This window comes from Heterodontus francisci, chromosome 26 (assembly GCF_036365525.1).
Source record: "Heterodontus francisci isolate sHetFra1 chromosome 26, sHetFra1.hap1, whole genome shotgun sequence".
NCBI classification, from domain to species: Eukaryota; Metazoa; Chordata; class Chondrichthyes; order Heterodontiformes; family Heterodontidae; genus Heterodontus; species Heterodontus francisci.
In genome coordinates, this window is record NC_090396.1 from 53397504 (window position 1) to 53425154 (window position 27651).

At 43.8% G+C, this 27651-nt stretch overlaps 1 protein-coding gene across 11 annotated transcripts in view; it reads left to right on the forward strand.

The window, feature by feature from the left end:
* Positions 1 to 27651, forward strand: part of LOC137384354 (archaemetzincin-2) — a 98873-nt gene that overhangs the window by 50679 nt on the left and 20543 nt on the right. For 8 of the 11 annotated variants that reach the window (XM_068058263.1, XM_068058265.1, XM_068058267.1 and 5 more), the window contains 2 exons: positions 5749 to 5915; positions 11760 to 11843. The exons of 1 other annotated variant lie outside the window; for it this stretch is intronic. In XM_068058263.1, coding sequence (XP_067914364.1) covers positions 5749 to 5913 — 165 coding nt within the window. In that variant the 3' untranslated portion in view covers positions 5914 to 5915; positions 11760 to 11843. Of the gene's footprint in view, positions 1 to 5748; positions 5916 to 11759; positions 13182 to 27651 lie in introns of those variants that run through there. 2 more of the 11 variants (XM_068058272.1, XM_068058262.1) reach the window with 1 other exon arrangement.

Sequence of the window (27651 nt, forward strand, 5' to 3'; positions counted from 1 at the left end):
AGTTTGGGGAGACTTTTATTGAAGAAAAGTTTTATACAATATCATAAGTAGTTTAACAAAGGTAGAAAATCAATTAGAGTAGAAAATACTCAGACTTAACCACTGATGAATTTGTCTAGTAACAAAGGAAAAGATACTCAGAAGAAAAATGAACATTCGTCGTTGATACTTTGTGTTTAGTATTTGTAAAACACTGCAAATCTTTAAAAATCTGTTTGAATATTTTTAGGTTTTTATAATGCCTTTTATTTAGGATTTTCTCTTGCTGAAATGGTACAGCAATATATGTAAGGTTTTTAAAAATGACGAAGAACAGTATTGTATATCAGGAAATGACGCATTTGCAAATGTAACAGGGTGGTCACTATTGGTACAGTATCATATTCTACGCTGCTCACCTTACATATAAGATAGCATTTAAATTGCCAGCCCTTACAGCAGGGGATGACTAAACAGATGACTGGGATTGTAGCTTCCTTTGTTCTTTTCCCCTCCCGCAGTCTACCCACTGGCAGAGAAGACACAGCCAAAATCAACATCTTAAATCCTTTTTAACTTCCTGTTGAAAAAGAACCACAGATTGCCTGACAAAAATGCCAAGTGAAGAGATCACTTTCATGATTAAGTCTTGTGAGGCTATTGAGGAAGTGAAGCAGTTCTGTTTTGCAAGCTGATTTAACTATTGCAGTGCATGCAAGTGGTCAGGAGAGGACGCTAGTGAGAATCTTAGCTTTGTTTACTGAGAGTTAGTGGAATAAAATTTAATGAGCCTTGTTTATGGTAAGATCAATCACATTATAGGAGAGACGGTGGTGTAGTGGTAACGTCACTGGACTAGCTAATGCTCTGGGGGCATGGGTTCGAATCCCACCACAGCAGATGGTGAAATTTAAATTCAATTAATAAATCTGGAATTAAAAGCTAGCCTAATGGTGACCATGAAACCATTGTCGATTGTTGTTAAAACCCATCCTATTCACTAATGTCCTTTAGAGAAAGAAATCTGCTGTCCTTACCTGGTCTGGCCTACATGTGACTCCAGACCCACAGCAATGTGGTTGACTCTTAAATGTCCTCTGAAATGGCCTAGCAAACCATTCAGTTCAAGGGCAATTACAGATGGGCAATAAATGGTGGCCTAGCCAGCGATGCCCACGTCTGACAAACGAAAAAAAAAATGTCAACTTAGAAACCTAGTAAATGCTGACTATTCAAAATCAGCCTGAGTAATACAAACTGTCACGTTGAATGTGCAGTTTGAAAAGGGCTCATCATTTTCAATATGTGGAATAAACTTCCTAAAGAATTGTAGAGGCAGAAAACTTGGAATCAATTAAGAAACAAGGGAAAGAGGAGGAATTAGGATCTCCGTGGATAGATGATCTGATGGGCCGAATGGCTGTCCTCATCTCTAATTATATTGCGTAGTTCAAACTGCCGGTATAATCCAGTCTTCAATCACATGTTTAGTTTAGTTTAGAGATACAGCACTGAAACAGGCCCTTCGGCCCACCGAGTCTGTGCCGACCATCAACGACCCATTTATACTAATCCTACACTAATTCCATATTACTACCACATCCCCACCTGTCCCTATATTTCCTAACCACCTACCTATACTAGGGGCAATTTATAATGGCCAATTACCTATCAACCTGCAAGTCTTTGGCATGTGGGAGGAAACCGGAGCACCTGGAGGAAACCCACGCAGACACAGGGAGAACTTGCAAACTCCACAGAGGCAGTACCCAGAATTGAACCCGGATTGCTGGAGCTGTGAGGCTGCGGTGCTAACCACTGCACCACATGTATTGCGGCAATAGTAAAAGTCCAAGAAACATTGGGGATCCAGCCACATAAATGTTTTAACATCACTAACCAAATTTGTATTGACATCTGAAGCAATTTGGCAGGGTAGGAAAGAGTTACGCCACTAAGCTATCAGAGTCATAGAATTGTTACAGCGCAGAAGGAAGCCATCCATCTGTCGTGTCCGCACTGACTCTCCGAAGGAGCAATTTACCTAGTGCCATTGCCCTACCTTCTGCCCATAGCCCTGAACGTTCTTTCTTTTCATATAATAATCCAGTTCCCTCTTGAATGCCTCGATTTGAACCTGCCTCCAATACACTCTCAGGCAATGCATTCCATGGAAACATAGAAAATAGGAGCAGGAGTAGGCCATTCGACCCTTTGAGCCTGCACCGCCATTCAATACGATCATGGTCCAAACAGTACCCTATTCCCGTATCCCTCAATTCCTTTAGCCTAAGAACTATATCTAACTCTTTCTTGAATATATTTGATGATTTGGCCTCAACTGCTTTCTGTGGTAGAGAATTCCACAGGGTTCACCACTCTGGGTGAAGAAATCCCTCCTCCTCTCAGTCCTAAATGGCTTACTCCTTACCCTTAGATTGTGACTCCTGGTCCTGGACTCCCCCGGCATCGGGAACATCCTTTCTGCATCTAGTCTGTCCAGTCCTGTTAGAATTTTGTAGGTTTCTGTGTTATCCCCTCTCACTCTTCTAAACTCTAGCGAATACAAGCCTAATTGACCCAATCTCTCTTCATACATCAGTCCTGCCATCCCAGGAATCAGTCTGCTGAACCTTTGCTGCACTTTCTCCATAGCAAGAACATCCTTCCTCAGATAAGGAGACCAAAACTGCTCACAATACTCCAGATGTGGTCTCACCAAGGCCTTGTATAATTGCAGCAAGACATCCTTGCTTCTGTACTCGAATTCTCTCGCTATGAAGGCCAACATATCATTTGCCTTCTTAACTGCCTGCTGCACCTGCATGCTTACTTCAGCGACTGGTGCACAAGGACACACAGGTCTCGCTGCACCTCCCTCTTTCCCAATCTATCGCTGTTCAGATAATCTGCCTTTCTGTTTTTGCCACCAAAGTAGATAACCTCACATTTATCGCCATTATACTGCATCTGCCATGTATTTGTCCATTCACTCAACCTGTCCAAATCGCACTGGAGCTTCGCTGCATCCTCCTCACAGATCCCACTCCCACCAAGCTTTGTGTCATCTGCAAACTTGGATATATTACATTTAATTCCCTCATCTATATCATTAATATATTTTGTGAATAGCTGGGATCCTAGTACTGATCCCTGCGGTATCCCACTAGTCACTGCCTGCCACTCGGGGAAAAAACCAGTTTATTCCTACTCTTTGTTTCCTGTCTGCCAGCTAGTTCCCTATCCATGTCAGTACCTTACCCCCAATCCCATGTGCTTTAATTTTGCTTGCTAATCTCTACGTGGGACCTTATCGAAAGCCTTCTGAAAGTCCAAATACACCACATTCACTGGTTCTCCCTTATCTATTCTAGTTCATCCTCAAAAAATTCCAGTAGATCTGTCAAGCATGATTTTCCCTTTTGTAAATCCATGTTGATTTTGTCCGATCATGTCATTGTTTCCCAACTGCTCTGCTATTACATCTTTTATAATGGACTCTAGCATTTTCCCCACTACTGTTGTCAGGCTAATTCCCTGTTTTCTCTCTGCCTCCTTTTTTAAATAGTGGGGTTACATTAGCTACCCTCCAATCCATTGGAACTGTTCCAGAGTTCCAGATCTTAACCACTCTGTATGTGAAAATGTTTTCCTCATGCCTACATTGCTTCTTTTGCTGTGACCTTTGGGAACAGTTTTTCGCTATCTACTCTGGCCAGTTTTTTGTATTTTGTATACCTCTATCAAATCTCCTCTCAACCTTCTCCAAGGAAAACAGTCCTAACTTCTCCAATCTATCCATGTGACTGAAGTTCCTCATCCCTGGAACCATTCCCGTGAATCTTTTCTGCACTCCCTCTAATGTCTTCACGGGCCAAATTTTGTAAGTGCTCTGCACTTCGTGACGGTGCGCTTTGTACTTGGCATCCTTCCTACATGGATGCGCCACACTGAGGCCCTACAATATTTCACGCGGGGCCTCATTTAAATGGAGGGAGTGGAGCGCCTGACCCCGATAACATGGACTGGACAGTCGCTGTGTCCCCAGCAAAGGCGTCCGGCACCACTGCGCAGGCGCGGGTGCCATTTTTAATGGCCTTCAAACTCTTCAGTGCCATTTAAATATTTAAAGGGACAGGTATGTGCAAAAATGGAATAACATTTTATTAACATTTCCAATCCCCTCTCTCATTTCCCCCCCCCCCACCAAATGAATATGATTTTTTTGTCCTATCCTCCCAAAAAAGTGTTTTCACTCACAGCCTTTCCCCCTGAACTTTATTCCCTTTGACCCTAAACCCCTTCCTACCATCCCCGCAACCAATCTGAGCGGTTTTCACTGCTCCCCTATGCCTCCTGCCCTGAAGTTTTCAGTCCTTCCCCCTCCCACCAGTGTCTCACCTTGGAACTCTGTACGGAGTTCCGAAGGCGTGCGTGTTGTGGCCGGCAGCCGTAAAAGCGGCCTGAGACGGCCGCGAGGGCTAGGTAAGTTCATCTGCAGTTATTTTAATATTGAAATGAAGGCTATATGTGCCAGGGCTTTCTTGGTGTCAGGGGTCATGGCGGGCTGCTCCCACAAGTAATTTACAGGCCCCCCCACCACAATCCCCCGACGTCGAGGGGCTGGTAAAATTCAGCCCCACATCTTTCTTAAAGTGTGGTGCCCAGAACTGGACACAGTACTCCAGTTGAGGCTGAACCAGTGTTCTATACAAGTTTAACATGACTTATCTTTGTACTCTATGTCCCTATTAATAAATTAATTATAATAAATTAAAGCATAATTCTCCAGTTTTTTAAAATAAGAGCTTCAAAAAAAGATTCACACCAATCAGAGGAAATGAATTTATGTCTTGACTACAATGCTCTGGAGTTGCCACATTCACCATGTTGATTTGGAGCTCTGAGGAGGTCATGCAACATGAGAACGACTGCAGAATTCCAAAGTGCAGAGAGATCTAGGTGTTCTAGTGCAGGAGTCACAAAAAGTTAGTATGCAGGTACAGCAGGTAATAAAGAAGGCTGTGGAATTTTATCCTTTATTCCAAGAAAATAAAAGGATGTTATGCTTCCGTTATACAGGGTATTGGTGAGACCACATCTCGAATACTGTGTGCAGTTTTGGTCTCCTTATTTAAGGAAGGATGCAAATGCGTTGGAGGCGGTTCAGAGGAGGTTTACTAGATTGATACCTGGAATGAGTGGGTTGTCTTATGAGGAAAGGTTGGACAGACTGGGCTTTTTTTCACTGGAGTTTAGAAGAGTGAGGGGAGACGGGGAGACTTGATTGAAGTTTATAAGATCCTGAACGGTCTAGAAAAGGTGGATGTGGAGAGGATGTTTCCTCTTGTGGGTGAATCCAGAACTAGGGGGTACTGTTTTAAAATTAGGGGTCGCCCTTTTAGGGCAGAGATGAGAATGTTTTTCGCTGAGGGTTGTGCGACTTTGGAACTCTCTGCCTCAGAAGTTGGTGGCGGTGAGGTCATTGAATATTTTTAAGGCAGAGGTAGATAGATTTTTGTTAGGCAAGGGAATCAAAGGTTATCGGGGGTGGATGGGAGTGTGGAATTCAAAACACAAACAGATCAGCTATGATATTGAATGATGGAGCAGGCTCGATGGACCGAATGGCCTCCTAATTCGTATGTTCGTATGTATGTATTTGTATTGCACAGATCTGAGATGTGGATGCCTCCATGTATAACCCCAAGTGCTCCAATGACTTTGTAAAGTGCTAATATTAACTAATCAAAGTCCTTTTGTACACAGGCCCGGAGACCTGAATCCCTGGGTCCAGCAGGAAAAGGAGCCCTTGAAGTGGTTCTTCAGCTCACCTTTTGCTGTATATATACATGCAGTGTCCGATGCACGGTGTTCCCTGCTCCACAGCATCTAGACTACAGAGTGCATTCCTTGCTGCTGGAACCAAGTTAAAGGTCATTCCAGGGCTACATCTTAAGCTATCTGTCAGTCAGTTTCTAAATTATAACATGGGTAGAACTGTCATATAGAATTTCTTTTTATTAGTTCATGGGATGGCAAGGCCAGCATTTATTGCCCTTCAATAATTGGCCTTGAGAAGGTGGTTGTGAGCTCTGCCTTGAAGTGCTGCAGTCCATGTGGTTTTGGTATACCCGTAGTGCTGTTAGTAAGGGAATTCCAGGATTCTGACCCAGCGACGATGATGGAAGGGGATATATTTCTAAGTCAGGATGGTGAGAAATTGGAGGTGGTGGTATTCCCATGCGCCTGCTGACATTGTCTTCTAGGTGATTTAAATCATGCATTTGGGAAGTGCTGTGGAAAAAGCCTTGTTGAGTTACGGCATTGCTTCTTGTAGATGGTACACACTGGTGGTGGAGGGAATGAATATTTAAGGTGCTAGATGGGGCTGCTTTGTCCTGGATGGTGTCGAGCTTCTTGAGTGTTGTTGGAGCAGCATTCATCTAGGCAAGTGGAGAGTATTCCATCGTTCTCCTGACTTGTAGATGGTGGGAAGGCTTTGGGAAGTTGCTAGCTGCAGAATACTCAACCTTTGATCGTCTTTTGTAGCCACGGTATTTTTGTGGCTGCTGCAGATACGTTTCTAGTAATAGTCACCCCCAGGATGTTGGTGGGCGATTCAACAATGGTAATGGCATTGAATGTCAAGGGAAGGTGGTTAGACTCTCTTGTTCGAGATGACCATTGCCCGTCACGTGTGGTGTGAATGTTACTTGCCGCTTATCAGCCCAAGCCTGAATGTTGCCCAGGTGTTGCTGCATGCATAAACAGACTGCTGCATGATCTGAGGAGTTGTAGATGGAACTGAACACTGTGCAATCATCTGTAAACATCCCCACTTCTGACCTTATGATGGAGGAAGGTCATTGATGAAGCAGCTGAAGATGGTTGGACTAGGACACTGCCCGATTGGTCTTCAACAACCACAACCGTCTTCCTTTATACTTGGTATGATTTCAACCACTGGAGAGTTTTTCCCGATTCCCATTGACTTCAGTTTTTCTAAGGCTCCTTGATGCCACACTTTACCTTGATGTGAAGGGCAGTCACACTCATCTCACCTTTGAAGTTTAGCTCTTTTGTCCATGTTTGGACTCGGGCTGGAGCCAAGTGGTTCTGGCGAAACACAACCTGAGCGTCCGTGAGCGGGTTATTGGTAAGTGCTGTTTGATAGCATTTTCAACGACACCTTTTGATTACTTTGCTGATGATTGAGAGTAGAATGAAAAGGTGGTTATTTGCCCAATGTTTGCCCTTTTGTTGTGGATAAGACATACCTGGGAAATTTTCCACTTTGTTGTGTAGATGTCAGTGTTGCAGCTGTACTGGAACAGCTTGGCTAGAGGCGCGGCTAATACTGGTGCTCAACTATTCATCACGACACCTGGGATGTTGTCGGAGCCCAATAGCCTTTACTGTATCCAAGGTTGCTCAGGTGTTTCTTGCTCTCGTGGATTGAATTTAATTGGCTGATGCTGGGGACCTCAGGAGAAGGTAGAAATGAATCATCCACTCAGCACTTCTGGCTGACAGTGGTTGTGAACGCTTTAGTCTTGTCTTTTTAACTCACATCCTGGGCTCCACCATCATTGATGAAGAAGATATTCATGGAGCCTTCTCCTGTTAGTTGTTTAATTATCTACCGCCATTCACGGCTGCTGAGTTTTGATCTGAACTGTTGGTTTGTCAGATTACTTAACTCTGTCTATAGCAAGCTGCGTTTGCTATTTAGCATGCATGTAGTCCTGTATTATAGCTTCACCAGGTTGACATGTCATTTTTAGGCATGCCTGGTGTTACTCCTGGCATTGTCTTCTACTCTCCACCTTGAAGCAGGGTTGATCCTCTGGCATGATGGTAGTGGTAGAGTAATGGATATGGTAGGCCGTGAGGTTACAGATTGTGGTGGAATACAATTCTGTACCTGCTGATGGCCCAGAGCACCTCATGGATGCCCAGTTTTGAGCTGCTAGATCTGTACTGAATCTATCCTATTTAACACTGTGGTACTGTCACACAACACAATGAGAGGGTCTCCTCAGTGTGAAGACAGGACTTTGTCTCCATTACCGATGCTGTCATAGATTTATTCATTTGCGATAGGTAGATTGATGAGGACGAGGTCAAATAAGTTTCTTCTTCGTGTTGGTTCTCTCAGCAGCTGCCTCAGGCCCAGACAGGCAGATTTGTCCTTCAGGACTTGGCCACCTCAGTCAGTAGTGTTGCTACTCTTGGTGATGGACATTGAGGTTCCCCCAACAAGATGACATTCTGTGCCGCTGCTACCCCAGTGCTTCTTGGCAGTGGTTTTCAACATGGAGGAGCACTGATTCATCAGCTGAGGGCAGTAGGTGGTAATCGATAGGAGGTTTCCTTGCACATGTTTGACCTGATGCCCTGAGACTTCATGGGATCCGGAGTCAATGTTGAGGACTCCCAGGGCCACTCCTTCCTGATTGTATTCCATTGTTTCACTACATCTGGTGGGTGTATCCTGCCAGTGGAACAGGACATATCCAGTGATGGTGATAGAGAAGACTGGGACATTGGCTGTAAGGTATAGTTCTGTAAGACTATGTCAGGATGTTGGTTGACTGGTTTGTGAGACAGCACTCCCAATTTTGGCACAAGTCCCCAGATGCTGGTGACAAATTCACTAAATATTACTGTTTAAGTTAATAATGTCTGTCCTTATAGCTTTTATCGATCCTTGTTAGAGGCCTGCCTCTCCTAAACTATACTGCTTGTGTATGGAGGATGCTTAATGAGGCAAAATTCAGTTCCATAGTACCACTGGAGAAGCCGCTGTGGAAACCGGAGGCCCTCTGAGAGGTGTGTGCATTGCTCTAGTTGCTTCTCATGTGGCTGTGCTACACTGCTTACTGGGAGGGACACTCCTGTAGATGGCCTTTGCGTGTGCTGGCAACCTCCCAACTGGTGCTGTCATGATCATGCAGTCCTTTTGGTTGATTTGATGCTCCATTGGTGAACTTGGACCACTTGGGTCTATTCAGCATATTTGTTTGTTACTTATCAAAAAATATGCGTTCAGCTGCAAGAGGGGCCTAGCACTAACGATGGCTGCTAGTGTCAGGTCAAGTGATGGTGGATCCTCAGCAGTGATGAGGTTGATCTTCCTTTTCGTCCTGGGCATGCTGCGGCTGAGCAGGCTGCAGTTCATGGGTATCTGAAAGATAAAAGCAGAAGGGGAGGGTTCGGGTCAGAGTGATGGGGAGGAAAGCAGAAGGTGCATGGTCACATTATCTGTTGCTTTCAGTTCATGCCAGGTATCAGGATGAGAGGGAGGAGGGAGTGACTTATCATCCTTGATGGTCTCACCAATGCCAGATGCCACACAAACTGTTACAGCTGGCCCCATGATGCAGAATACCATCTCCTCTATCAGGCTCTGGATGAAGGTGTGCTAGCCCCACTAGTTCTCTGCTGCTCCCTCCTGTTGTAAGTGCTATTATCCTGTAAGAGAGAGGGCAGAATTATTATGTTGCACTGTGCTTGAGTGATGTGCTTGCTATAGCTTAATAAGTGGCGATATGTGCAGGGAGCGAGAAGTGGGTGTGAGGCTACCATCATTAGAAGGTGTGTGTGGGTGAGATGGAATTTGTGAATGTTAGCCTTAAGTCCTGAGTGCTAGTGAGTGCAACTGGGTGTATGATGAGATATGGCGCATTGAACAGTGGGGGAAGCTGGTGGTTTGGTGGGTCCGACATGAGATGTCAAGATGCATGTGAGATTGTTAAACCTCTTTTGGCATTGCTGCCTTGTCCTCGGGGCCAGCCTCTGGGCACTGACCTTCCTTGCCAGCTGCTTCTATTCCTTTTGGTGGGTCTGACTTGAGGGCTTCCTGCGGAAACATAGACTTTCTTCTGTCAACCTCAGTCACTAGTGAAACTTGGAGCCCTCTCTATTGAACTAATGTTCCATTTCCCTTATTTAAATTTGCACCGATATCATTCAGCAGCAGCCTTCTGTGATCCACTGCGCTTCCCTTTAAGAGGGACAGACTGCCTTTAAGAGCTGGAAGCTAACTGGAACATAATGCTAGCCTCACATGCTCTTAGGCCCCCGTTAAGCATACAGCCAGCAGTGTGGGTTACGCTGGCCTGCATGCTGCAATTATTTAAATGAAGAGAAAGCACAAAATTTGTGTGCTGCCTACCTCCACGGCAACGGGTATGAATCGTGACCCTCCTCCCCTCTCCTTAAATGTTTTGCATCCTCCATACACAATCACCCTTTTTTCGTTCCCTTTGTTCATAAGGTTCAAGATTAATAGTTAATTGTTTTTAGTTTAGTAACAAGTCAAAACCAACTGACACAATAGTGTAGGTCCTGCAGCTTTATCAAAAACTGGAATAAGAAACAACTTGGGGCGCTGCTTATCAGGAATGTTATCACAGCACTTTTATATGCGTGCGAGGCACTTGATTTCTTTAGAGCTCATCAGGCTAGGCTTTACTGTGTGGTATTTGAAGAATAGATTGTTCAAAAAATGACCTGCATTGTTCATATACCAAACAAAATGTTACTTAGGAATGATTCTGTGATCTAGGACCCCCTATTGAGAACAACTTACAGGAGCCATGTCTTGGGAAAATAAATGGACAGAAAAACACAGACTGGGTGCTTGAAGTTTCACAATTGTACTTGCTGCTGAGAGCTCCAGATATTAGAATGAGCCATAATAAAAACAAGAAATGCTGGAAATACTCAGCGGGTCTGGCACCATCTGTGCAGAGAGAAGCAGAGTTAACGTTTCAGATCAGAGACCCTTCTTCAGGGACACCCTGGTCCACTCCTCCATTACCCCCACCATCTCGTCCCCGTCCCATGGCACCTTCCCCTGCAATCGCAGGAGGTGTAATACCTTCCCATTTATCTCCTCTCTCCTCACTATCCCAGGCCCCAAACACTCCTTTCAGGTGAAGCAGCGATTTACTTATACTTCTTTCAATGTAGTATACTGTATTCGCTGCTCACAATGTGGTCTCCTCTACATTGGGGAGACCAAACGCAGACTGGGTGACCGCTTTACGGAACACCTCCGCTCAGTCCGCAAGCAGGACCCTGAGCTTCCGGTTGCTTGCCATTTCAACACTCTCCCCTGCTCACATCTCTGTCCTGGGATTGCTGCAGTGTTCCATTGAACATCAACACAAGCTCGAAGAACAGCATCTCATTTACCGATTAGGCACACTACAGCCTGCCGGACTGAACATTGAGTTCAATAATTTCAGAGCATGACGGGGCCCCCCATTTTACTTTTATTTTTAGTTATTTTTTTTTCTTATAATTTTTTTTGTGGTTTATTTCATTTCATCTTAGTTTGTTCAGTTTGCTTACCCACTGTTTTTTTCATGTTTGTACTTGCTGCTGTTCAATCTTCAGTCCGTTAACACCCTATCTGTACTAATGCTTTGTCTTTCAACACACCATTAACATATTGTTTGCCTTTGCTCCGTGACCTTTTGGTCAGCTATGTGGTCTTGTCCAATCTACACCTTCTCTTTTGTTATCTCTTGCCCCACCCCCGCCTCACTTGCTTATAACCTTTGACATTTCTAATATTTGCTAGTTCCGAAGAAGGGTCACTGACCCGAAACGTTAGCTCTGCTTCTCTTTCCACAGATGCTGCCAGACCTGCTGAGTGCTTCCAGCATTTCTTGTTTTTATTATTGAAGTTGAGTTATTAGTTTGGATCTAAATGTTCAGAAGTACATATCCCACCATCTAGTCTCTATTTCTGTTTTGTATTTCAGGCCTTGTTGAGGTGGATTGAGGAAGATTCTGATCCTGAATCTTCGGTTAGAGCTAAGCTGGTATCTCACAAACCCATGGAAGCCTTCAGAGAATGGAAAGAGTGGTTGTTGCAGTGTCTGCGACATTTGGAGGCGTGAATTGTAATAAATGTAAATCTCTGATCCGGTGTGGGAATCTTGTGAAGATTTTCATTACTCATGTTGCTGTGCAAGCTCTACTAAATCCTTTATAATGCAGTTAGATACTGAATAACTACAAAACCTTGAATAGGTGGTGCAGAATGTTGTGAATATGTGGCATTTCTGGTTTGTAACTGGAAGGCTCGGTATTTACCTTCTGAATAACAATATGAAGACATTTTCAACACACAATTGTTGAAAATATGCTGTGGATTATCAATCACAACACTTTGAAAATAAGTTATGCTTATCAGAAGAATAACAAAGTCTTGCTTTAATAAGGGGAATTTTTGCAGTGGTTTGCACTGGTCATGCATGTGCACAACCAGTGCTGAAAGGTTGGAAAATCTCAGGAGTAGGCCTCGCATTTACTTAATGTGTTAATCTGTCAGACAGGGCTATTACAATAGGACTGCGGTGCTGCCAATCAATGGTGTCGGTGGTAGTGGAACTAGACTCCATTTAATTATGTTGGCAAGTTAAAAGCATTTAGAACTTCACTTCCTGGGTTTTCACAGTGCATTTTCTTAAAGATCTGTTGTCTGGAACAGACAGATTATTTTGGCTTCTTGAATTGCTTTTGTTGCTTTTAATTAGCTGCATTTATTTTTAGCAATCTTGACATGGGAGCAGGCATGTTCAGGTTGATTAGCATTTAAAGAAGAACCCATTGGCCTAGAAATTGGGCCATGTAGCGTTGTTTTTCAGGTGCTATGTGTCCTCCTCAGTCTCCAAAATGGTGGGTAAGAAGTGCGCACACACTATGTTCGGTAAGGGAAAAGAATAAGTACCCATTACCCACACGTCAAGTAGGTGTTGGGCCTTTTGCATATGTAAATAAGGATTCTGATGTCTGCTTGAGGACTCTGCTGCAAGATTGGCTTTCCCCGAGGCAGTCAGTGTCATCACAGGCTGCTGTCAGGAAAACCAACACTATACAGAATGCCTGCAAAACAAAAGGGAAGTCACATCTCTGAATGCGGAGACATCAAGCGTAGGAGCGTTCCTCCCGACCCCACATTAAACCACCCTCCTGATCACAGCTGTTTGTGGCCTGCTTGGCCTTGGCCAAAATCCTGAATTTCTTGTGTTTTAAGAGTATATATCCGAAGGTGAAATTTATCACAAGTTTTGCACTAAGCATTCTCATTGCTAATCTTTGTGAGGTTTTTTTTCAAGGTTTTTTCTACGATCTTCGGTGGCAAAATTTTATGCTGCTACAATTAAAATTTTTAATATGAACATTATAATGGTGATTACTTCTGTATTACTTGGAAGATGAATAACTACAAAACCTTGAATAGGTGGTGCAAGTTAGGGTCAGAATACTGACACCATCTATAGATGGAAACACATTTTGGAATTTTGGAGGAAAACCATTTTTGCTAGCTCTGCTTCACTAGGGAGCCACAACCAGTGACTGCCAAGGTCACCATAGCCCTGAGCATTTATGTGCCTGGCTCAATCCAAACTGCCACAGGGGATTTAAGTAATATTAGTCAAATTATTGTTTGCCTATTTATCAAGCAGCTGACTAATGCATTGCACCAGTTCAGCAATTTCATCACTTTCTTCATGGGTAACTGATAGTAGAATGAGGTAACATGCTGTTTTTAGATGGCAGGATTCCCTGAAGCCAAGAGCATTATTTATTTCAGCTGTGGAATCCTGCTGGCCCCTGCATTAAACTTCCTTGCATTGAGATGGCCTTGCAGCTGACTCCACTGCATTTGGAGAGAAGCAGCAGGAGAGGAGAGCATTCAAAAAGCGCACCAGAACCTTGGAGATTCGGAGAGGAGGAGCGGGAGATTCGGAGGCAAATGAAAAATCAAAAAGTGACGTCACAATCAACAGAGAGCACGGGGAAACAGAAAGCAGGCCAGTGTGAGTATACCGGTAAGCTTTTAATTTAATCTAAGTTAATCAAATATAAAATAAGACTTGAACCATATATATATATGACCAGCAGGGAGGGTATTGATTCAGATTAGGAGCTGGGTAATTAAATTTTTTTCAATCATGGTAGTGTAACAGTAAGTGTTATAATATGAGTATAAACACAGAGCAGGACTAGACGTATTAATTAAAATTGATTGTTTAAGCAGGTACTTTTAATTTAATTTAAATCAAACATAGCATCAAGCATCCAAATAGTTCACATCCAAGTTAATTAATTAAATAGAATAGAGATGGCTGGGCAGTCGATGTGTTGCAGCTGTAGTATGTGGGAGCTGGTGGACGCTGGTGCGATCTACGGTGGCCACATCTGCAGCAAGTGTTGGCTGCTTGAGGACCTTCGACTCAGAGTTGATGAGCTGGAGTCCGAGCTGCTGACACTGCGACACATCAGGGAGGGGGCGAATTACCTGGACACTCTTTTAGGAGACAGTCACAACCCTTAGATTAATTACATTAAATTTGGACCGTGGTCAGGGACAGAAGGGTGTGACTGCGAGTGAGGCAGGTATAGGGATCCAGAATTTAGCTTTGTAGAAGCCTCAGCTAGTGCCCTTATCCAATAGGTACGAGGTTCTTGCTCCCGTTGTGGATGAGGGCACAGACTGCAGGGAGGATGAGCGAACTGACCACAGCACTGTGGTTCAGAGTGCCATTCAAGTGGGGGGAGAAAAGAGAAATGTTGTAGTGATAGGGGATAGCATAGTTAGGGGAATAGATACTGTTCTTTGCAGCAAAGACAGGGAGTCTGAAGGCTGTGTTGCCTACCTGGTGCCAAGATTAAGGACATCTCTTCTGGGCTGGAGAGGAACTTGGAGTGGGAGGGGAAGGATCCAGTTGTCGTGGTCCACGTAGGTACCAACGACATAGGTAGGACTGGGAAAGAGGTTCTGCTGAGGGACTATGAACAGCTCGGGGCTAAATTAAAAAGCAGCAGCTCAAAGGTAATAAGCTCCGGATTACTACCTGAGCCATGTCCAAGTTGGCGTAGGGTAAATAAGATTAGAGGGGTAAACGCGTGGCTCTAAGATTGGTGTGGGAGAATGGGTTCCGATTCATGGGGTACTGGCACCAGTAATAGGGAAGGAGAGAGCTGTTCCATTGGGACGGGCTTCATTTGAACCATGCTGGGACCAGTGTCCTGACAAATCGTATAACTAGGGTTGTAGATAGGACTTTAAACTAATTAGTGGGGGGGAGGGCTCAATTGAAGGGAAGTTTTTAAAAAATCAGAAAGAAACGAGACAGCAGAGGTGCAGGGTAGTGAAGAGGCGAACGGTAATCAAAGTGTGACAGGAAGGGCCAGAAAATATAAGCAGAAGAGTGCAGCAGAAATTGGAACCAAAATGAGTAATAATGTCAAAAAGTCAAAGCTAAAGGCTCTTTATCTGAATGCACGCAGCATTTGTAACAAGATAGATGAGTTGATGGCACAAATAGAAATAAATGAATATGACTTGATAGCTATTACAGAGACATGGTTGCAGGGTGACCAAGACTGGGAACGTAATATTCAAGGATATTTGATGTTCCGGAAATATAGGCAAAAAGGAAAAGGAGGTGGCATAGCTTTGTTAATAAAGGAAGGTATCAGTGCGGTCGTGAATAGTGCTATAGATGCAGTAGATCATGATGTGGAATCAGTTTGGTTGAAAATAAGGAATAGTAAGGGGGAAGAAGTCACGGGTGGGAGTCGTCTATAGGCCTCCAAAGAGTTGCCTCACTGTAGGACAAAGTATAAATTGGGAAATAATGGCATGTAAGAAAGGTGCTACAATTTGTCATCGGTGATTTTAATCTGCATATTGACTAGACAAATCAGATTGGCAGAGGTAACATGGAAGATGAATTTAAAGGGTGCATCAGGGATTGTTACTTAGAGCAATATGTTGCAGAACCTACCCGGGAACGGGCTATTTTAGATCTAGTAATGTGTAATGAGGTAGAATTAATAAGAGATATAGTAGTTTAGGATCCTCTCGGGGGTAGTAATCACAACATGGTAGAATTTCAAATTCAGTTTGAGGGCAAGCAACTTGGTTTCAAACCAGTGTCCTCAACTTAAACAAGGGCAATTATGGAGGTCTGAAGAAAGAGTTGTCTAAAGCGGGCAGGGAAAATAGACTAAGGGAAAGGTCAGTGGATGAGCAGTGGCAGACATTTAAGCAGATATTTCATAACGCTCAGCAAAAATCTCTCCCGGTCAAAAAGAAGGACTTGATGAGAAGGTTGAACCACCCGTGGATAACAAAGGAAATCAAGGGGAGTATCCACTCAAAAACTAAGGCATACAAAGCGGCGAAAACTAGTGGTAGGCCAGAGTATTGGGAATTTTTTAGGAAAGTATTTGACAAACTAATGGGACTCATGGCAGACAAGTCACCAGGACCTGATGGCCTACATCCAAGGGTTTTAAAGGAAGTGGCTGCAGAGATGGTGGAGGCATTGGTCCAAATATTCCAGGACTCACTAGATTCTGAGAGGGTTGGAAAACCTCTAATGTGACGCCCCTGTTCAAGAAGGGAGGGAGACAAAAAGCAGGAAACTATAGGCCAGTCAGCCTAACATTGGTCATTGGGAAAATGCTAGAGTCCATTATTAAGGAAGAAATAGGATATTTAGAAAAACTTAATACAGTCAAACAAAATCAACATGGTTTTGTGAAAGGGAAATCATGTTTGACAAATTTGCTAGAGTTCTTTGAGGATATAACAAGCAGAGTCTATAAAGGGGAACCGGTAGATGTAGTGTATTTGGATTTCCAGAAGGCATTCGATAAGGTACCACATAAAAGATTATTGCACAAGATAGGACCTCACGGTATTGGGGGTAATACGTTAGCATGGATTAAGGATTGGTTAACTCACAGAAGACAGAGTCTGGATTAATGGATCTTTTTCGGGTTGGAAAGACATAACCAATGGAATGCCGCAAGGATCAGTCTTAGGGCCTCACTTATTTACTATCTATATTAATGACTTGGAGGGGGCAGAGTGTAATATATCCAGATTTGCTGACGATACAAAAATAGGTGGGAGGGCATGTTGTGATGAGGACGTAAGGAATCTGCAAGGGGATATAGATAGGTTGAATGAGTGGACAAAAATTTGGCAGATGGAGTTTAATGTAGGAAAATGTGAGGTCATGCACTTTGGTAGGAAGAATCAAAAGGTAGACTATTATTTAAATAGAGAGAGGCTTCAAAAAAAGTGCAGCACAGAGGGATCTGGGTGTTCTTGTGCGTGAAATACAAAAAGTTAGCATGCAGGTGCAGCAAGTAATTAAGAAGGCAAATGGAATTTTAGCCTTTATTGCTGGAGGGTTGGAGTTTAAAAATAGGGAAGTCTTCTTGTTACAACTGTACAGGGTGTTGGTGAGGCCGCACCTGGAGTACTGTGTACAGTTTTGGTCCCTGTATTTAAGAAAGGATATACTAGCATTGGAGGCAGTTCAAAAGAGGCTGATTCTTGGGGTGAAGGGGTTGACTTATCAAGAACGGCTAAACAGGTTAGGCCTTTATTCATTAGAGCTTAGAAGAATGAGGGGTGATCTTATTGAAACGTACAAGATTCTGAGGGGACTTGACAGGGTAGATGTTGAGAAGTGGAGTTTTATATTTTGTGTTCTACTCAAAATGGCATAGAAAGTATATTTGAAACACTGCTAATCTAATAGAAGTATGCATTTTCCTAATGTACCTTGTATGATATTATTGTGGACTTTCAATTTTTTAAATTTATTCATTCTTGTAATGGTGTCGCTGGCAAAGCCAGCATTGATTGCCTGTCGCTAGTTGCCTTTGAGACTGTGTTGATGAGCCACATTCTTGAACTTACGGGGTCCATGGCTTTAAAGTAGTCCAATGGTGCTGTTAAGTAGGGAGTTCAAGGAATTTGACTCCAGGACGATGAAGGGACAATGATTATATGTTCAATTCAGGATGTGTGTGACTTGGAGGAGAACTTTGTGTTCCCATGCACCTGCTGCCCTTGTCCTTCTAGAGATTGTAGGTTTGTAAGGGGCTCTCGAAGTCTTGGCAAGTTTCAGCAGTACATCTTTCTGGATGGTATGTGGCCATTGTGCACCGCTGGTGAAGGGAGTGAATGTTTAAGGTGGTGTCTGGGTTGGCGATCAAGTGGAATCCTTTGCCCTGGATGATAAGGGGCGGCGCAGTGGTTAGCACCGCAGCCTCACAGCTCCAGGGACCCGGGTTCGATTCTGGGTACTGCCTGTGCGGAGTTTGCAAGCTCTCCCTGTGTCTGCGTGGGTTTCCTCCGGGTGCTCCGGTTTCCTCACACATGCCAAAGACTTGCAGGTTGATAGGTTAATTGGCCATTATAAATTGCCCCTAGTAATGGTAGGTGGTAGGGAAATATATAGGGACAGGTGGGGATGTGGTAGGAATATGGGCTTAGTGTAGGATTAGTATAAATGGGTGGTTGATGGTCGGCACAGATTCGGTGGGCAGAAGGGCCTGTTTCAGTGCTGTATCTCTAAACTAAACTAAACTAAACTAAACATATCGAGCTTCTGGAGTGTTGCTGGAGCTGTACGCATCCAGGTAAATGAAGACAATTCTATTACACTCCTGACTTGTGCTTTGTAGGTATTTGAAAGGCTTTGAGGAGTCAGATGAATCATTCTCCTTGGAACACCTAATCTCTGACCTCTTATAGCCACAGTATTTATGTGCCTGGTCCAGTTATGTTTCTGGTCCCTAGTTAACCCCAGGTTGCTAGTGGTGGGGGATTTGACAATGGTAATATCATTGAATATGGTTAGACCCTCTCTTATTGGAGAGGGTCATCGCCTGGCACTTGTGTGGAATGAATGATACTTGCTACTTATCAGCCCAAGCCTGAATGTTATCCAGGTTCATGGCTGATCTTCGATCTCAGCTACACCTTTCTGCACTATCCTCATATCCCTTGATTCCCTTAGTATCCAAAAATCGGTCGACCTCTGACTTGCATATACTCAATGTTCAAGCACCACAGCTTTCTGCGGTAGAGAATTCCAAAGATTCACAGCCCTTTGAGTAAAGAAATTTCTCCTCATCTTGGTCCTAAATGGCCGACCCGTACTTTTAGACTCTCCAGCCAGGGGAAAAAATCCTTCCGGTGCTATGAGATCTTTTACACCTAGTGGAGAGGGCAGGAAGGGCTTTGGCTTAACGTCTCATCCAAAAGACAATATGTCTGACTGTGTAGCAGCACTCCCTCAGTACTGCACTGGAATGTCAGCCTTGATTTTTGTGCTCGGGTCCTGGAGTGGGACTTGAACCCAGAACCTTCTGACTCAGATGTGAGTGTCTGATGCCAAGGCCCTATACTTATTTATTTAGAGATACAGCACTGAAACAGGCCCTTCGGCCCACCGAGTCTGTGCCGACCAACAACCACCCATTTATACTAACCCTACAGTAATCCCATATTCCTTATCACCTACCTACACTAGGGGCAATTTACAGCGGCCAATTTACCTATCACCTGCAAGTCTTTTGGCTGTGGGAGGAAACCGGAGCACCCGGGGAAAACCCACGCAGACACAGAGAGAACTTGCAAACTCCACACAGGCAGTACCCAGAATCGAACCCGGGTCCCTGGGTCCCAATACAATTGTGGTTAGACTTCTCTACTCTTGTACTCCAGTCCCTTTTGTAATTAATGCTAATGTACCATTTGTTTTCCTAATGGCTTGCTCTACCTACCTGTTAACTTTCTGTGATTTGTGTACAAGGATACCCAGACCCCTATGAATATTGTCATTTTCCAGTCTCTCACCATTTAAAAAATATTCTGCTTTTCTGTTTTACCTACCAAAGTGGATAATCACATTTCTCCACGTTATATTCATCTGCCACACTCTAGTCCATTCACATAGCCTGCCTAAATCCTTTTGCAGTCTCTTTCCATCCTCTTCACATCTTATGCTTCCCACCTAACTTTTGTATCATCAGCAAACTTGGATACATTACACTTGATCGCCTCACTTGAGCCATTGATATAGATTGTAAGTAGCTGATGCACAAGCACTGATCTTTGTAGCACCCCATTAGTTATAGACTGGCACCAGGAAATTACTCATTTATTCCTACTTTCTGTTATCTGTCTGCCAACTGACCCTCAATCCATGCTAATATATTACTGCTAATCCTATAAATGCTAATTTTGTGTAATAATCTGTGTGGTATCTTATCAAATGCTTTTTGAAAATCTAAGTACACCACATTCACTGGTTTCCCCCTTATCCACCCTACTAGGTGCAATAACACTTGCCTTGCCACCATCCCAAGTTCCACCTTTCATAAATTCCAACTCATCATGAACTATATTCTATTCTTCATTAAAACATACTTAACTTTCACTACTGTCCTTGTTTCCTGACATTTACAAATCTTTCATGCTCAAGTCTTCTAATTCTGGTGTATTCTCGCCTCTGATCCCGCTCTCCTCTTCTTAGGCAGTTTCGTGGGGACAAGGATGACTTTCTTCCACTCCTGGTTTGTGGGTCGTTAGGTGACTGTTAGGTGACAGGGAAATTCTGGATCCGCATATTCTGGCACAGATGGGACAGGTGGTGATGGTGAGGCGAGTGAATGGCACGTTTGAAATTCCGAACGCTGCTTCCGCTGTTTGCATTTGGTCGCTGCCTCGGCATGTCAACGTTTTTCGAACTGGCTGGCACTATCGCAGATGCTTCTCCATTTTGGGAGGTCTCTGGCAAGAGATTCACACGAATCAGTGGAGATGTCACATTTTTTCAGGGAGGCTTTAAGGACATCCTTGTAGCATTTCCTCTGCCCTCCTGGTAGCCTCTTGCCAAGACGGAGCTTGGAGTCGAAAGCTTGTTTTGGAAGTCTTGCGTCAGGCATGTGGACGATGTCACCCGTCCAATGTAGCTGACTGCCCATGACCAGTGTCTTGATACTGGGGATGTTGGCCTGAGAGGAGACACTGATATTGGAGCGCCTGTCCTGTCACTGAATTTGCAGGATCTTGCGGAGGCACAGCTGGTGATATCTCTCCAGGGCTTTGAGATGTCTGCTCTACATTGTCCATGTGTCTGATGCATGCAGGAGGGTCTTTAACTCTGTAGCCTTGTAGACCATGAGCGTGGTGCCAGGTTTGAGGTCTTTGTTGCCAAACACTCTTCTTTGGACCAAAAACAAGAAATGCTGGAATCACTCAGCAGGTCTGGCAGCATCTGTGGAAAGAGAAGCAGAGTTAACGTTTTGGGTCAGTGACCCTTCTTCGGAACTGACAAATATTTGAAAAGTCACAGATTATAAACAAGTGAGGTGGGGGTGGGGCAAGAGATAACAAAGGAGAAGGTGCAGATTGGACCAGGCCACATAGCTGACCAAAAGGTCACGGAGAAAAGGCAAACAATATGTTAATGGTGTGTTGAAAGACAAAGCATTAGTACAGATTAGGTGTGAATACACTGAATATTGAACAGCAGCAAGTGCAAACCTGAAGAAAAACAACCTGGTTGTTTTTTCAGGTTGTTTTTCTTCAGGTTTGCACTTGCTGCTGTTCAATATTCAGTGTATTCACACCTAATCTGTACTAATGCTTTGTCTTTCAACACACCATTAATATATTGTTTGCCTTTTCTCCGTGACCTTTTGGTCAGCTATGTGGCCTGGTCCAATCTGCACCTTCTCCTTTGTTATCTCTTGCCCCACCCCCACCTCACTTGTTTATAATCTGTGACTTTTCTAATTGTCAGTTCCGAAGAAGGGTCACTGACCCAAAACGTTAACTCTGCTTCTCTTTCCACAGATGCTGCCAGACCTGCTGAGTGATTCCAGCATTTCTTGTTTTTGTTTCAGATTTCCAGCATCCGCAGTATTTTGCTTTTACTCTTCTTTGGACGACCGAAGGCTGTGCTGAGTTTCATCGATGCCTGTCCTTGCTGAGAGGAGGCTTCCAAGGTATGAGAAGTGATCCACATAGTCCAGTGGTTCGCTGTAGATCTTGATAGTGGGGGGCGGTGGGGGGTGCGGCGGCGGGCAGTGTTGCGCTGTGGGAGCAGGCTGGTAGAGGACCTTTGTCTTCCAGATGTTTAGCTTAAGGCCCATGCTTTCATGCGCCTCTGTGATTGCATTGATGTGGGTTTGAAGCTTGGCCTCTGGTGTGCGTATACGCAAACATTGTCAGCAAACTGCAACTTGATGACCGAGATTGAAGTGGCCTTGGTTCTGGACTGGAGGCGGTGTAGGTTAAATAGTTTCCTGCGAGTCCTGTAGAGGGATCTTCTAGGAGTTGAGGTGGAGTGTTGCAGCGAGCAAGATGGAAAAGAGCATTGGTGCGATGACACAGCCTTGCTTGACCCCACTTTGCACTCTGATTAGGTCAGTGGCAGATCTGTTGGCAAGGATTACAGCTTGCATGGTGACGGACAGCCAAATTTGAGGCGGATGTTCCATAATCCCTCCCAGTTTACAGAATCGAAGGCCTTTGTGAGGTCATAGAAGGCCATGTATAAGCTGCTGCACTCCAATATATGGTCTCATCTCCCTCATCTGAAAGGAGGAGAGCGTGCCAGTTGATCTCCGAGCCGCTGTAATTGTGACCATCTTCAAAAAAAGCGACAAGACCAACCATGGTAACTACAGAGGGGTACCCCTGCTGTCTCCCACAGGGAAGGGCATCGCAGGAGTCCATCTCAACTGCCTCCTCTCCGTGGCTGAAGAGCACCTACCAGAATCACAATGTGGATTCTGTCCACAAGAGGCACTGTGGACATGATTTTCACAGCAAGTCAACTCCAAAAAAAATTGTAGGGATCCCACTCTACCATTTATGGCATACCATTCAGTCATTGCACCCTTGCATTCTGGAATTCTTTGCCCATATCTGTGCTCCATGCTGCATCTCTTTCATCTTCAAAACCTACTTCACACCTTTGTTTCCACCTAACTGTTGTTCCAATCTACCTGTGAATCACAGAATAATGCAGTGCAGAAGAGGCCCTTTGGCCCATCGAGTCTGCACCGATGCATTAAAGACACCTGACCTGTCTACCTAATCCCATTTGCCAGCACTTGGCCCATAGCCTTGAATGCTATGACGTGCCAAGTGCTCATCCAGGTACTTTTTAAAGGATGTGAGGCAACCCGCCTCTACCACCCTCCCAGGCAGTGCATTCCAGACCGTCACCACCCTCTGAGTCAAAAAGTTCTTCCCCAAATTCCCCTTAAACCTCCTGCCCCTCACCTTAAACTTGTGTCCCCTCGTAACTGATCCTTCAACTAAGGGGAACAGCTGCTCCCTATCCACCCTGTCCATGCCCCTCATAATCTTATACACCTCGATCAGGTCACCCCTCAGTCGTCTCTACTCCAACGAAAACAACCCAAGCCTATCCAACCTCTCTTCATAGCTTAAAGGTTCCATCCCAGGCAACATCCTGGGCTACCATGCTTCACTTCATTGAAGGTTCTATATTAAGAACTTGCATTTTGGCTCAGTGGTAGCAGTCGCCACTCTGATCAAAAGGGTGTGGGTTCAAGCCTCACTACAGAGACTTGAGCACCTGGCTGGCATCTTCCATACTGTACTGAGAGAGTGGTGCATTGTCAGAAGTGTCGTCGTTGGTGAAATGTTAAGTCGAGGTTCCGACTGCATCTTTAGGAGGACATCAAAAAATGCCTTGGGATCTTTTAAGATGACCAGGGGAGTTTATCCAAAACAGTTTTTTAAAAAAAAAAGGGGTAGTAGAGGTTATGATCTGAAATTGTTGAACTTATGTTGCGTTCAGAAGGCTGTAAAGTGCCTAATCAAAAGATTAGGTGCTGTTATTAGAGCTTCTATTGAACTTCTCTCCAGAGATACTGCCAGACCTGCTGGGTATTTCTAAAATTTTCTGGGGTTTTTTTCAGATTTCCAGCATCCACTGTATTTTGGTTTTGTATAAAATGCAGTTCTTTATTTATATAGTGCCTTTCACAACTTGATGTCCCAAAGCACTTTACAGTTTATGAATTAGTTTTGTAGGCAAATAGAGAAGCCAATTTGAGTACAGCAACATCCCAAAAACAACTGCACTTTTTTTTGTGAAGATTGAGGGATAAATATTGGCCAGGGCACTGGGAGAACACCTTTTTGAATCGTGCCCTAAGGTCGTCTATAACTATCTAAACAGGGTAACTTCTCATCCAAAAGACAGCATCTCCAGCATTGCAATAGTAAGTGCAAGTTGCTGTAAGTACAAATATTTTCAGTTTTATATGCAATGCAGGAAAGGCAGAATGATTTTTTAAAAGTGTTTTGCGATTAAGCAAACTCATAACACTGTTTTATATTGATTTTAAACTAATCTTAAGGAAGTTCTTGGGAAGATACACATTTGACATTTGCTGTTAACCTTAGAGTTAGCAATTTTTCTTGATTTGCCGGATACTGCAAAGTGGTAAGAGGTCTGGGCTGTTGACTTCACTATAACTGTTGCCAATTTCACTGACATCCATCCCATTGGCTAAACAGTTTCTCTCCTCCTAAACCAATCATAATTGCCTTTACCATTTTCCATAAGACAACTCAATTGTAATTATTTTAATACTGTTGCGACCAGGTGAGGAAGGGGTCTCAGGCTCCCCTTTTGCCCCTTCTCTGGTTTGACCGCAACAGGGTTTATCTTTTTAACAGTGACTTAATTTGCCACCTCAGTGAGCACTTTCTCCTGCTCCTCTAATTATAAATGTAAATGAACCAATCAGACAGGTTTTCATGAGTTTAAACAAGAAAGATGTAAGTTTATTAACCTTGTCACTCTAAGCCAGTTAAAATTATGAAAATGCGCAACGCATCCACACTCTCATTCACACAAGAGGCACACACGCACACAAATAGGTTACAGATGGGAAAACAGAATTGGGAAATTGGAATAGAGTCCTTAATAAAAATAGAATTTAAATACTCTGTTTCAGTGTCTTTAGTTGAAATTGAAGTTTTGAAATCCTCCCTGGACCATGTGCATAATTTGGGCTTGCTTCTCTGGTTCCGGAAGGCTGAAGAGAGGCTTTATCTGTTCTCTTTGTTGCTGACTGTGAGGATCTGTAGATTTGAGGTTTAACTGCAGCCTGGGACTTTGCTGGAGAGAGAGAGAGAGAGATGCTTCCTTCCCTGGATTTTAGTTACTGTCTACTTTCTGAGGCACAATTCACAAACTCTGAGTTACACAGGCAGGCATGTCATGTGACCAAATCTGTGTTTGAAACAGAAGTTTCTGGAAGGGTTTTTTGAAATTTAAAGTTTTCCTCTCAAGCTGTGCAAACATACTTGGTAGGGGCAGTTTGGGTCTTTCAAAGTCAATGCGTATTGATGGCTTTTGACGATCAACATTGACAAAACCATTCAAGGTGATTGAATCAGAGAGCACTGGCTAGACTGGGTAAATGTAATTAGCAAAAGTCTGAGAGTGTTTCAGATGTGGCAACTTGGGGCGGTATGAAAGACATGATTGCTGCCCTGCTAAGGGAAAAATATGCAGAAAATGTGGGGGCAGAGACCATTTTGCCAAGAAGTGCAGAAGCAAAGCTGAACAGAGTGGGAAGCCTGGCAAACCATGTAAAGGAAAGAGAGATGCAAGTAGTACAACTGTGAGATGAGTTGAAGAAGATGCAGAGAGTGAGGACACAAACAGCAATCATGGATACATGTTTTCTATCAATACAAGCAACCATGAGAAATTTCCAGTACTGAAGTGAGCATTATTGTAGATTAAGGCAGTGACAGACAGAGACTGTGGGAGGAACTGAAGACAAAGAGAATCAAGTGCCCATCTCGAAAATGTGTCAAAAAGCTTTATCCTTACACATCTAAAACCCCACTTCAAACTGTTGGATGCTTCACTGCAAGTGTGAGAGCTGGGAATCAGAGTATGGAGGCAGAATTCATAGTGATTGAGGAGGATGGTGAGCCCCTTATGAGTTGAGAAACAGGCCGAGCCTTGGGGGTGCTACACATTGGATTGAAAGTGAATTCTTATGAAATCCCATGCGGAGCTTTAAGAAGAGTTTGGACCAGTGTTTCAAGGAATTGGGAAGTTGCACAACCGCCAAATGAGATTAACAATTGATGAGAACATGAATCATAGAAAGTTTAAGGCACAGAAAGAGGCCACTTGGCCCATCGTGTCTGTGCCGGCCGAAAAACGATCCACCCATTCTTATCCCTTTTTCCAGCATTTGGGCTATAGCCCTGCAGATTACGGCACATGAGGTGCATATCCAGACTCCTTTTGAATGAGTTGAGGGTTTCTGCCCTAAAAATTTTGTACATTTCAATCAGATCTCCCTTCGGCCTTCTCTGTTCTAAGGAGAACAACCCCAGCCTATCCAATCTTTCCTCATGGTGCATTTTTACAGTCCTAGCAACATCCTCGTAAATCTCTTCTGAACCCTCCCTAATGCAATTACATCCTTTCTGTAATGAGAACTGCACACAGTACTCAAGTTGTGGCCTAACCAATGAGTTATACAGTTTCAGCATAATCTCCCTACTATTATATTCTATACTTCAGCTAATAAAGGAAAGGATTCCATATGCCTTCTTAACCACCTTATCGACTTGGCCTGCTACCTTCAGGGGTCTGTACACATTCATTCCAAGGTCCCTTACTTCATCTACAGTTCTCAGTGTTTTCCTGTTAATCGTGTATTCCTTTGCCTTGTTTGACCTCCCAGATGCATCACCTCACACTTTTTTTGCCACTTTTCTACCCATCTGACTAGACCATCAATACCTTCCTGCAGCCTACAGCTCTCCTCCTTGCTATCTACCAAATGCCCAATCTTTGTGTCGTCTGCAAACATCTTGATCATGCCCCCTACATTTACATCCAAATCGTTGATATATACCACAAAAAGCAGGGCACCCAGTACTGAGCCCTGCGGAACACCACTGGAAACGGCCCTCCAGTCACAAAAACACCCGTCAACAATTACCCTTTGTTTCCTGTCACTGAGCCAATTTTGTATCCACCTTTTGCTGCATTTGTCTGGATCCCGTGAGGTTTTATATTTTTAACCAGTCTGCCATGTGGGACCTTGTCAAAAGCCTTGGTAAAATGTATGTAGACTACATCAACTGCGCTACCCTCATCTATCTTCCTTGCTACTTCTTTAAAAAATTCGATCAAGTTGGTCAAATAAGATCTTCCCTTAACAAATCCATGTTGACGATCCTTGATTAACCTGTGCCTTTTTAAGTGACAGTTTATCCTGTCTCTCAGAATAGATTCCAATAATTTGCCCACTACGGAGGTTAGACTGACTGGCCTGTAATTATTCGGTCTCTCCGTCACTCCCTTTTTAAACAGAGGTACAACGTTAGCAGTTCTCCAATCCTCTGGCACCACACCTGTATCCAGTGAGGACTGGAAAATGATGGTCAGACCTTGCACTATTTCCTCTCTTGCTTCTTTTAACAGCCTGGGGTACATTTCATCTGGATCAGGTGATTAATCAACTTTCAAGGATGCTAATCCCATTAATACTTCCTCTCTCCTTATGTTTATCACATCCAATACTTCACCCCTCTTCTGTAACTACAATATCTACATCGTCCCCCTCTTTTGTGAAGACAGATGCAAAGTTCATTAAGAATAATACCAACATCTTCTGCTCCTACACATTGGTTACCTTTTTGGTCTGTTAGGGGCCCTACTCTTTTCTTAGTTATCCTCTTACTCTTAATGTATTGATAAAACATCTTTGGGTTCACCATGATTTTGCTTGCCAATATTC